Below are 11,380 nucleotides of genomic sequence, written 5' to 3'. Positions count from 1 at the left end.
TAAAATATAATTTTAAAAATATAAATGATTCAAAGCTTAGTTTTCCTTGTAAGCATGTATAAATAGGGAAAGTAAGTTTCAGTGACTGCATAAATGTTGTATATTGTTCAACAAGGAAACTCATAGTAAATACTATTGATTTGATTACTATATTTTGAATAATAATAATAATAATTTTAGAATTGTTAAATACAAAATGTCAGGTTTTGGGAAGGCACAGGCCCACCAGCTGTAAAGGAGGCAGGCAATCACAGGCTGCTCCGGAAGAAGCCCTTCTTTGGACCCATGGGCAGACTTGTGAACCCAGAATTTGGCACCCTGCTACCTCTCACTTTCTGTTCTGCTCAATTCACTATGGGTAAAACTCATACTCATAGAGAAGCACACACTGGTATTCTGAAGGGCCCCCTTTCTTCTTATGTATGGAAAAGAATCAGGAAGCAGCTTCCTGGTTCAGATGCAATAATTTTTGGCAAGAATAACAAGTGATTGGGGAGCTTTATCCCTTCTGCTATATAGCCTCTGTAACTACACAGCCTTTGAAAATTGTGGAATATTTGAACGAGATTGTGGACAAAAAATGAAAACAAACCACAGATAGATGAGAATTAATTAGCACAGGTCTTTAGTTTAACCAGGATGTTTTTTCTCATATTGGTGTCAGAGAATAAAAGACTCAAAATAGAAGTAATGTTACAAGTGATGTACAGTCCCCTTCCACAATCAACTTTTTGGCTCCAATCAAAGCAATCTTTCCTTGGCCAACCCAGGAAGCCATCCCAAATTAGTTTGGGAATGGGCTAATTTTTAACCAGGGTAAAAAAAACAACCAAAAAACCCCCACCTAAATAAATACAGGGCTTGACAGGTAAGTGAGACATTGTATACCCTGTACCACCCACCAAATTGAGGACTGGGGTTCATTTCTGCAGGGGGTTCCATTGTTAAGTGTCTTCTCTGATTGCAAAGCAGCACTGCAAGGGATTGCTGCCTTTGCTCCAAAGATGTCGAGCGGAGGGAGCAATCCTGCGGGGCAAGTCTTCAGGAATGACCGCTCCCCGCTTAAAACAGGGGGCACCCTTTGTGTGGACGCGTGCAGCCCCTAGATCTGGAGCAGCTCCATCAGCATAGGCTTTGCCTTCCCTCAAGTGGGATACCTGGAGGTCTCCGTGTACCTCAGTCAGTTGTGCAATCCCACCTGGGGGAAGCGTTGCCAAGGAGACCAGGCCAGGTAGGGGAGGGATACCTGCCCACACAATAGAGGGAGGATCTTACCTGGGAATCCTCACTTGGCTCCAGAGCTTCTCCCACCCTACCCACCCTCAGTTAATGTCTTTTCTTCACAGGTTTTGCAGGTTAACTTTTCTTCATAGGTATGCGGGCGCTGCTACGTTAAGGTCGCTGTTAAAGGCCGGAAAGGAATTTCCCTGCATTGGCAGGTTTCGCCTTTCCCGTAGCAAAACGTCACAACTTTGGCGGTATCAGGCCTTGGGCGGAATCCTTTAGTCCATCTTCCTCTCTGCGGCGGTGATACCAGGGTCCCTGTTAAAGGAGTTTCTGAAGGGAGGCTTTGACCGTACGCCGGAAGGTCATCATTGCTCTCCCCTGCGGCGGCGGCGTAACGGGGGCGGCTATCTCTGCTTGAACATATGTTCTCCAGAGCCAGCCCATCCCCCCCACACACACACTGGATAACCCTGATGCTCCCTAGGTCCCCGGCTGGGGACTGGGGAGGGAGAACGCCCAATTCCTCAGCCAAGGTCTACCCATATTTGAAATTTAATAAAGTTGTGGCCAATTTAATCCCATAGCACGTTGTCTTGAGTCATTATTCCACATGACGGGGGGGACCACACGGGATCTGGGGACTCCACCTGTCCACGCAAAGAGGGAGAGTCAGGTTACATTGGGCAAGAAAGAGATTCAGGTCACACTTTCCTTTTTCTGGTATGGTGCAGACAGAGGGCAGATAGAACTTTGCCTTTTGTGGGTTTTTCTAAATGATGCCTGCTCATCTTCCAGCTTGATGCCCTGTCCCCTGACAGCCCTGGATCACTCTGGGTCATCCACCCTGACCCACAGTGATTGGCAGCTGAGTCATCCCAACTCAGCTGACACCTGCCTGTTTCTAAACTGGCCTGATTTGTCTCAGGACTTTGCTGAATCTGTGCACAGCCCCAACAAATGAGACAAACCACGTCTTTGTCTTTACCAAAGTGTTCAAGTCTTATTTATTTTCTCAGGCTTTTAACTCTTGATCTGGTTTTTGTTGTTGATTAATTATTTCTAACTCGCTCTGATAAGCTGATTAAGGAGTTGGTTATAGATTTTCAAAATGAATAAATATATTGAATATTCAATACATGTTTTCATTGTTTTCTTTAGAATTTTGTATAACTAATTCTGACATATATCAGAATTAAAAGCTGTAATATAAAAAAATCCACATATGAACCCAATCAGAGCAATCCAAATAGGGATATTTCTAAATATGTTGTCCAGAAGTCTGTCTTTGCATGATGTCTGCCGAGGTGGACTGGATGATGGCCAATAAACTGGACTTGAATCCTGCGAAGTCAGAGGTTCTTTGTTTGGATCACTTCCATATTTGGGAACTTGGCAAGTTGCATATTCTGGATGGGTTGCACTCTCTCTGTACTCCTGGATACACCTTTGTCACTAGAAGCCTAAGTGTCCTCTGTGACTAAGAGTGTCATTTACCAGCTCTGTGTGGTTTACCAACTACAGCTATTCCAGGGATAGCCTGATCACTAGAGTCCATGTGTTGGAAACTTTAAGGCTGGATTACTGTAATGCCTTCTATGTTGGGCTGCCCTTGAGTCTGATTTGGAAGCTCAAGCTAATGCAGAAAGCTGACTGGCTGATGACACATGACAACATTGTTAAAACAGCTGCACTAGATTTCTGCTTACTACCAAGCCAAGTTCAAGGTTCTTGTATTAATCTACAAAGCCTTGAACAACTTATGTCCAGGGTACCTGAGGGATGACCTGAACCCTTATAGCCCAGCTTGTTCACTGAGATTTTCTGCAGGAGTGCTATTAGTCATTCCCAAATTGATGGGGGTTCATTTACAACAAGAAGAAAACAAGACTTTTAGTCATTGGCCGAGTCCTGTAAAACACTCTGCTTTTCTTCTTGACAGGATGAGAGCAGGTTCAGTGCTGCTGAATCTTGACCAGCAAAAACAGATAAAATTACAGATTAATTTAGGGGAAGGGCTGAACCTCAGTGGCAGAGCATTTCTCTTGCAGACAGAATTAGCACATGCTGATTTTATGCAAATATATCACCTCTTTTCTGGTGATGTGTAAGTAGCTACCCTACCAAGAAACCTTTCCTCCTCTTCAGTTGAGCAACCACCACCACCTCCTGACAGTAAAACATAATGGTTGCATTAGCAGAATACTTGCCAATATGATAAATGGTGTCTTGTAGAGGTAGGGTTTGCTTACTGAAAAATGTGGCTCACTATGAAATTATTGTTAGTCAAGAAACAGGTGGGGGGAGCTCCTGACTATGCTGTTTTCAAGTGCAATGTTTTAACTGGAGAAAGAAAATGACAACTGCTGCAGAGAGGTTCTGCAAAAGAAGCAAACGGACAAAAAACCTGCAGTCTGGGCAGGGCAGAATCCTAATTTGGAGGCTTCAAGACCTTCCCTACTCATAGGGGCATGTTTGCAGGTATCTCTACTGGTATAAGAGAAAAGGATTGTAAGGAAGCCTTGCTCCGAGCGCCTTGCGTATATATGAACATGCCCAGTGTCCTGTGCCCCTGCTGCCCTGATGTTCACCTCAGCATGCATGCCAATAATAAGAGTACCACCAGCGACACCCAAAAAAGTGTAGGCTGGCCAAGAGTGCTTTTAACCCAATATGACGTCATTTGATTACACCATCACTCCATCCAGTTCACGTCTCCTATAAATAAAACCAAAACTCAAAAACAGCCCTCAGGAAATAAGTCACAGCCTGCCTTGGACAGGTGGATGCCATCATCCTGATAAAAAGTGGGGAAGATCAACGTGGATCTTCCCATGAGGAATGTACCCCAAACAAAGTCCTTAATCAGGCAATTCACCTTCCAAGAACTCCAAGAACTCAGACCAAACTAATAACATGTCAGGAAAGAATATACAGATCCAGCAAAGATCCTTTGTAACTCTCGCTAGGATGTTGTGATTCGAGAACCCGATCCCTGCTTGGGGAATAAAGACACGTGGACACAGAATGTAAGGTTAATGGGTAAGGTAAAGGCCACAACTTTATTGATTACAGCATGTGAGAAGCTATTGGCTTAGGCATTGGACCACGGAACATTAGACTCCACCCACTCGTAGAGGGGTGAGTCTGAGGAGGGGTTAACCACCAGTAGGGGAAGCCTGTTGATGCTAATCCAACTATAGGCTCTCTTCCTGATGTCACCGAGGGTCCTGCCATGGCCCGCCGCCACACGGGCATTGGACAGGATCCACAACCGCTGGATTCCTTTAGCGGAATACCCAAAATTGTCGGGGAAGGCGATGGCCACACCTTGCCACCCGAAACACCAACAACACATTCCAATGCCTAACCGCCACCCGAGCCAAAAGGCTCGCCGCCAATACCCTCACAGCTGCAACCAATCCCTAAGACTATTGGATATGTTAGCCAGCCATATGTTGTTTCCACGATCTGAAAGATGAACACCGTCATCCCGGATTAGGGTCTGGTCGCCAATCTGGATATCATCATGATATATAACTAGGCCATTCATAAAACGCACTTTGCGTGCTACCGCGCGATTCAAGAGTTTCCTGGATTTCTCAAAGGCCATAATGTTATGCGCACCGCGCCAAACCTTTCTCTTCAAGAGAGAGGACCAGAACAGGGCTGTTCTGGAAAATAATGCAGCCAACTCATCCAAGACCTTTCTCATGTTCCACAGCAAGTCCACACTCTTCCTGCTAGCCAGGTCGCTCTCACCCAGCTGAATGATTAGAATGTTAGGGGGGCCCAACAGCGCAGCTTTTGCCTTCAGCAGTGGCATGAGTTCTTGCCAGCACATGCCCCTTCTCGACAACCAGGAAACTCGCACCCACGATGGTAGCCCCAGATTAGGCATGAAGCCGGAACTTGCTGACTGGAGGCGGGCCCAATGCACGATACTGTGGCCGCAAATCCACACTGGACTACCAAAGACAGCTAAGAATAAAGAAAGAAAAGACAGGTAAGCGGAGCGTTCTCAGAATACTTTTGTAGGCATTAGATTTCCAGCGGCCCATCTCCTTGATCCTGTCTGCCGGAAGGCCCATGAGGCCGTTGTGGCCACACCAGTCCTAAATGAATGTGCCGCGTAGTCTTTGGAAGGGAAAGTGTAGGCATCTATCGCTTTGCAAAGTACCCTGGTGAATTGGTGCCTCATCAATTGGGATCCATCCTCATGAATGAAGAGTGGGCCAAGGCCAGGAGGTCTGAGGTAAAGGTATCGCCTGGTGTCCTTTACTGGGCATGGGCCCTTCTGACCGGAGGCTGTGAGTTGTACTACGGTGCCCTTACCGCCCTGGTCCACCCGCAACATCACGCCTGAACTGGACACCTGCACGTCCTTCAGGAGGAGGCTGCGCGTTGTTCCACTTGAGGTAGCTTCTGCTACCACCTCGCCAACCCACAAGGCACCAAAGAAGGCTATAGCGTATGCCGCAGAGAACAGCCGGGCCTCAAACTTGAACCAGCAAATTGACCTAAGTTTCATACGATAGGGGAAAGGGACGATACTTTGGACCTGAAACCTGTGAAGTCGCACCATACTTTCTTATAAGACCTGAGGGTAGAGGGTGCAACAGACGCTAATACTCCCTTGATCACTTCGCGTCTCCAAGGTTCCATAGGTGATCCGGAAAGGGTTCTGGCAGCAGCTGAGCCCAAGGTGCTAACGACTGGAAGCAAGGCATCGGAGCACAAATGATCGAAGTAGGCGAGACCCCTCTCAGAACACAATGACTGCTAGCCAGTATGTTAACCACGGCCTGGTTATCAGTTCTGAAGCACACCCGGCGATTCCGGAACTCCTTGGTCCATATGTGAACCGCCACAACTGTGAGAAAAAACTCCAGAAAAGTGAGATCCCGCATGATGGCCTCCCCTTGCCACTCTGCTGGCCATTGTTGCGCGCACCAACGTCCCTTAAAGAACAGACCAAAGCCCAGGGACCCTGCCACATTGGAGTAAACATGGAAATCAGAGGCCAAATTAAGGATTTCCTGCCATAGGGAGACTCCGTTGTAGTGTTCCAGAAATCTGATCCACATCTCAAAATCTGCCTTCACCGACTTGGGGAGTCTTACTCTGGTGCGGATGCTTGAGGCCCGCTGACAGCCTGGCTAAGCGGGAGCAAAATGGGCAGCCTGGTGAAACTACTCTACATGCGAAGTTGAAATGATCTAGCAAGGACTGGACCTGTCTAAGAGCGACTTTATTATTATTATTATTATTATTATTATTATTATTATTGGAAGGGTTTGATGAATTGTTTCCTTAAGGGCAATTATTTTCCCCTCTGGCAGGTGGGCGGATTGAGCTGCTGTGTCAAGCTTTATACCCAGGCAAGTAAGATGCGTTGAGGGTCCGCCTTATCTGCTGTTAGGGGAACTCCCAGCTCCTGGGCCAAAGCTGAAAAGGCCTCCAGAAGGGAGGCACATTCGCCAGTATTGGGCTTCCCAAGGAGTAGAAAGTCACCGAGGTAACGTGTCACCCCAGGTGAGTTGGTTCTGTAGCGCAAGGCCCAGTCCCAAAAGGTGCTAAATGTCTCAAAGGCCGAGCCGGCTACAGAACAAGCCATCGGCATAGCCTTGACAATGTAATATTTCCCTTGAAATTTGAATCCCAGCAAATGAGAGTCATTGGGATGAACTGGCAATAGACAGAAGGTTGACTCTATGTCACATTTTGCCAAGAGTGCCTCGTGACCAAAATTCCAGATAAGTTTTAGTGCCCGATCGAAGAATTTGATTGAAGAATGCGGAGAGGAGGGAGCTGGATCAGGGAAAATGCTAGACCCGGAGGGTCCCTATCATCTGTTCCCTGCTGCGGGGGCTTCTCTGGAACTGGAACCCCGCCTCCCCGAAAGGGCTGCTTCCCTTTGTAACACGCTACGGCTGGGAGTACCCCTGCACACCTCTTGCACTCATGCAGATACTTACAAGACTGCCTTTGGCATGGCCCCTTATTGAATTCCCAACATACCTTGCGCTTTGGCTCCCTTCTCAGGTCCGGCTTACCAGTGCGATAAGAATCTAATGGCTTCTTCTCAACATACGGGATGACCGCCACAGACCAGATGCCATTTTCAATTTGATCCCAGCATGCTAGAGGGATCCTGGAAGCCTTCCTTTGGACTTTTATCATAGCTAATGGTGGCGGCCACCCCAGAAAGTGCACAGGCTGTTCTGACTCTTCATCCATGTCGCCCGTTTTCGACTTGCTCTTCTTACACACGTGCTTCTTCTTGGTGTGTCTTTTGCCTGACGGTTTGTCCCCCCTCAACTGTCTGAAGCTCCCCCTCCAGCTGCTGGGCTGCTTATTCTGCAAAGAACCGGAAGAACTGGACGCAACAGGGTTATTGACACAGGTTGGCGGGCTCCGCACAGGCGACCCAATGCAGTTCTGAGGGCCAGAGGCCTAGTTTGCACTGCCGCAGTTACTGCCCGAGAGCTTGGGCCTGCGCCTGAGAACTGAAAATCGTTGAAGAGGGCGACAGAGGTGCCAGGGAGGTCATCAACCTGGGTGAGAGGTGGGCTCTCCGGAACCACCTGGCAATCTAGTATCATATCAGGGGTAGCAGCGGAGGGCATGGGGTTAGGGATTGCTCGAAAAAATGCTGCTCATAATCATCAATGAACGATCTAAAGTCATTTAGGTAGTGTGAAATAGGTTTGGGGTTATTATCCCGTCCATGTGGCACCCATGCAGCCTGAGGTGTGAGCTGATTCCGCCGCAGAGCACTTCCTCTTAGGTGCCATGGATAACGCGCTAAAGCTACTGCCACAAACACGTGCTGCTGTTTACAAGCGGTTGTACAGGCACATGTTATAGATTCTGAAACGAATGTACTAATTAACGATTGATTTACTTATAATAAATAACAATTTTTCCAAGTATTTGGTTAAGTGTTCAATTGTTTATCCAATTAGCATGTGCGTGTGTGTGATATATATATATATATATATATATATATATATATATATATATATATATAAAAGATGCTTCCTACTTCATATTATAATATCTCATTCAATATGCAGGGGTCCCATACAGGGATCAAACCAGCAACCTTGGCATTATCAGCACTATGCTCTAACCAGTTGAGCTATCCAGGCTCTCTAGAATTGTGTGGGACCCCGAGGGTCATTTAGTCCAACCCCTTGCAATGCAGGAATATGCAATTGTTCCATACAGGGATCGAACCTGCAACCTTGGCATTATTGTCACCACGATCTAAGCAACTGAGGGTTCCGTAATATATGTAAATTATTTATTATTAATTTTATTTTTATTAATTTTATTTGTCTATTTATATATTTATCTTTAGATTTATTTAATTAATCAATCAATTTAATCTTGGTATGTGATGCCATTCCACTTATTCTCTTTATTTTTTATTATATATTATTATTAATAATATTCTTTATTTAATTTTTTATATATCCATTTATTTTATTATTATTATTATTCTATTATTATTTATCTATTATTTATTTATTGTTATTATTATTTATTATTATTGTTATTTATTAAAATCTAATCCAGTATTATTTGTTCACTCAATTACCACTGTAAGTAGAATTAATTGCTGATACTATCAATTGTCTACCGTAACTGATGATGATATGAAATAATTATTCATCACTTGACTGTTCCGTTTGTATATGTCTATAAATTTATTTATTTGCCACCAAACAAATGGGTCAGGTGGATAGACACAGCTAAATATTTAAACCTGCCTCCTGAGGAGTAACTCACAAGCATGTAGTGATGAAACAATAGGAACAGTAGAGCAACGCAGCCCCCCCACTGCAATCAAATGGAATCAAAGAAAATCGCTCTCAGGGAAATGTCCTTTAACTAACAGTTTGCAAAACAAATCTAGGCACAAAGCAACACCAAGTAATCAAACAGAATTGAAAATAACTGCTTACTAGGAAATGCCCAGAAGCTGCAGCCAAATTAAGAGAAAAGGAAATCAACAAGATTCCAGGCCCACACCAGTGGCCCTCTGAAAAGGAGGGATGAGGTTGCTCTTAAGGGGAATATCTCACTACTGGGAAAACTTCTACCAAACAAAGGAAACTTTGCCAAACAAAGAAAAGTAAATCTTTGCCCACAAGGTCAGCTCCATAAGGGTGCTTAAACAGACAAAAGACTGCAAATGGTCAAACTGCTGGTTAGTTAAACTGACAATGCAACTAGAGCTGCTGAACTGCCAGGTGCTTAAAGACAATGCCTAACAAACTGCCAGTCACTCAGAGAGCAATCAAGCATGCCCCAGCAGTTGAAAAACCTGTCTGGTAACTGTGATGACTCAGGCAAGAAGCAAAGGGAACTCTGAAAGGGGGGGTTGGGAGGGAGGAGGGGTGGAGGGAGGAGAAGGAAAGCCTGGTGAGGAGGATGGGGTAAAATTAACATGCCGGGCAAGGAAAAGTTTAGAAGAAAAGGAAAATAGCTGTCCTTTACAGTGAGACAAAATGAAGTGGAAATATAAACCGTGGGTTAGCCTGGACTTTTCAGTAAAGTTCTATAAACCGCAACCTTTTTTTTTTTTGTTTGTTTAAAAGTGGTTTTCTTTAGGGACCCTGTACTGGCAAGTGAAGCCAATGACAAGAACCAGGCAAAGGTACACCTTCAAAGGTTCTAAACGTATAAATGTACAATGCTGAGGAATGGTTCCTTATTTCTTCCCCCAAACGCCAAGCGAAGAGGGGGGGGGGCTTAGATAAAGTAAGAGGGGTGAGGTTTAAGTGCACAGTCTATTCTAAGCCCCGGCATCATTTAAAATTTCAGAGGGGGCTCCCAATTTAAGTGGTACCAATGGAAGGGATGGCAAGGTAAATCAAACCCACACTAAAAGAGTAATAAATCAACAAACGGCAGGCATAAACACACGCTGCCAGCACACACATACACGACTTAAAATTAGAGAGGAACAGGCAAGGGCAAGGGAGGGGGAAAACGTACAAGCACCCTGGCCAACAAATTAAAATGTAAGGCAAACCCACTCAGTCACCCAGACCAGCCAGGCATCGGACGGGCAAGGGCAATAGAGGGGAAAAACATGCAGGCACCCTGGCCAAAATTAAAATAAAATGCACAGCCACCAAGGCAGAGGCCGGGGAAGGAAAGTGAGGAGACAAGGGAGATAGAAAGACTGCACTCACACTCAGACCTCGCTGGTGGTGGAGAGACCATGTGCTGGACAAAGGAACAAGCTGCAGCTTAAGAAAGGTAATTCGCACTTAAACCGCCCAAACAAATCCAGCACCAGGAGTGGGGGAAAATAAAAGGTTAAATGTAGGTTTTTACACAGAAAAGAGGGCACAGCAAGACAGCAAGGCAAACTTGGGTGCCTAGGTTTTTAAAAGCAGTAAAGCAATGAGCGCACGCAAGCCTCCTAAATTTAAAAAGGCAAGCCAGGAACCAGACAGCCTCCACACACACAAACACCCCCGACTCCAAACCTCGTGGCTGAGGTCTTCCCTGCGATGACTCCTGACTCGAAGAAAATGTGTGTGCAATGGTGGGGATCGCTGGCGCGGCTGCGTTTGAGCAGCAAGCCACACCCCCGTCGAGCTTCCCTATTGGGTGCCCAACTGGGGAGGGGCGTGGTGCCAGCCCTGGAGTTGAAGCAGAAGGCGGAGCGTCCCCTGCATGACGCGGGAATCATCTCCTGATCACAACCCAGGAGGAAAGGCTTTAATGTTCCTGTCCATTGGATGAAATAATTCTCACCCAAATGGATGTGTAAGTTGTGGGGGAAGGACCCAGGCACCTCAAGGTGAGAAAATGTGGCCAGCAGCTCTCCTCAAAGCATGCTTCTCCTAGTTACACACTGGACAGTAATAAGGGCAGGAAGGTGAAACTGTTAGGATATTTCCGTTCCACCCTAAAAGGGAGCAGGCTTTTGTGCGTCACAGAGCCTGCGTATTTCCTGTTCACAGGATGTTTCTGTTTTGATAGAGCTGTTGTCTCTCTCTCTGCGCCAGAACACGCAGGCAGGCAGTCAAGTTTTTCTTTGTCCTGACCGACGCTGAATAAACTTTCTAAATGATTCTCTCCTGAGTGCAACTTTCGCTGTGCATTATCTGCTGATAAAGCGTGCATCAGT

General features: G+C 45.8%; 1 protein-coding gene across 1 annotated transcript; it reads right to left on the bottom strand.

The window, feature by feature from the left end:
• Nucleotides 1-4,630: 4,630 nt before the first annotated feature.
• On the bottom strand, nt 4,631-7,464 carry LOC144325325 (uncharacterized). Its single transcript, XM_077918210.1, has 3 exons — nt 7,246-7,464; nt 5,560-5,725; nt 4,631-5,205 (listed from the first exon to the last, which is right to left on the bottom strand). Exons 1-3 carry the CDS (start codon nt 7,462-7,464, stop codon nt 4,631-4,633), a joined length of 960 nt encoding a protein of 319 aa, XP_077774336.1.
• Between the last annotated feature and the right edge of the window lie 3,916 nt (nt 7,465-11,380).

This window comes from Podarcis muralis, chromosome 13, assembly GCF_964188315.1.
Source record: "Podarcis muralis chromosome 13, rPodMur119.hap1.1, whole genome shotgun sequence".
In the NCBI taxonomy this organism is placed as follows: Eukaryota; Metazoa; Chordata; class Lepidosauria; order Squamata; family Lacertidae; genus Podarcis; species Podarcis muralis.
Note: the sequence above shows the minus strand (reverse complement) of the source record. Positions and strands in the feature narration are given on the sequence as shown.

What these genes read in the sequence shown, in the direction of transcription:
- LOC144325325 (XM_077918210.1), bottom strand. Translation starts at nt 7,464, where the DNA reads ATGGATGAAGAGTCAGAACAGCCTGTGCACTTTCTGGGGTGGCCGCCA. An exon ending in GAAGGGAGCCAAAGCGCAAG is followed by an intron (nt 5,726 to 7,245) that starts GTATGTTGGGAA and finishes TGCTGGTTCAAG; the next exon opens with TTTGAGGCCCGGCTGTTCTC. An exon ending in GTTGCGGGTGGACCAGGGCG is followed by an intron (nt 5,206 to 5,559) that starts GTAAGGGCACCG and finishes CTTTATTCTTAG; the next exon opens with CTGTCTTTGGTAGTCCAGTG.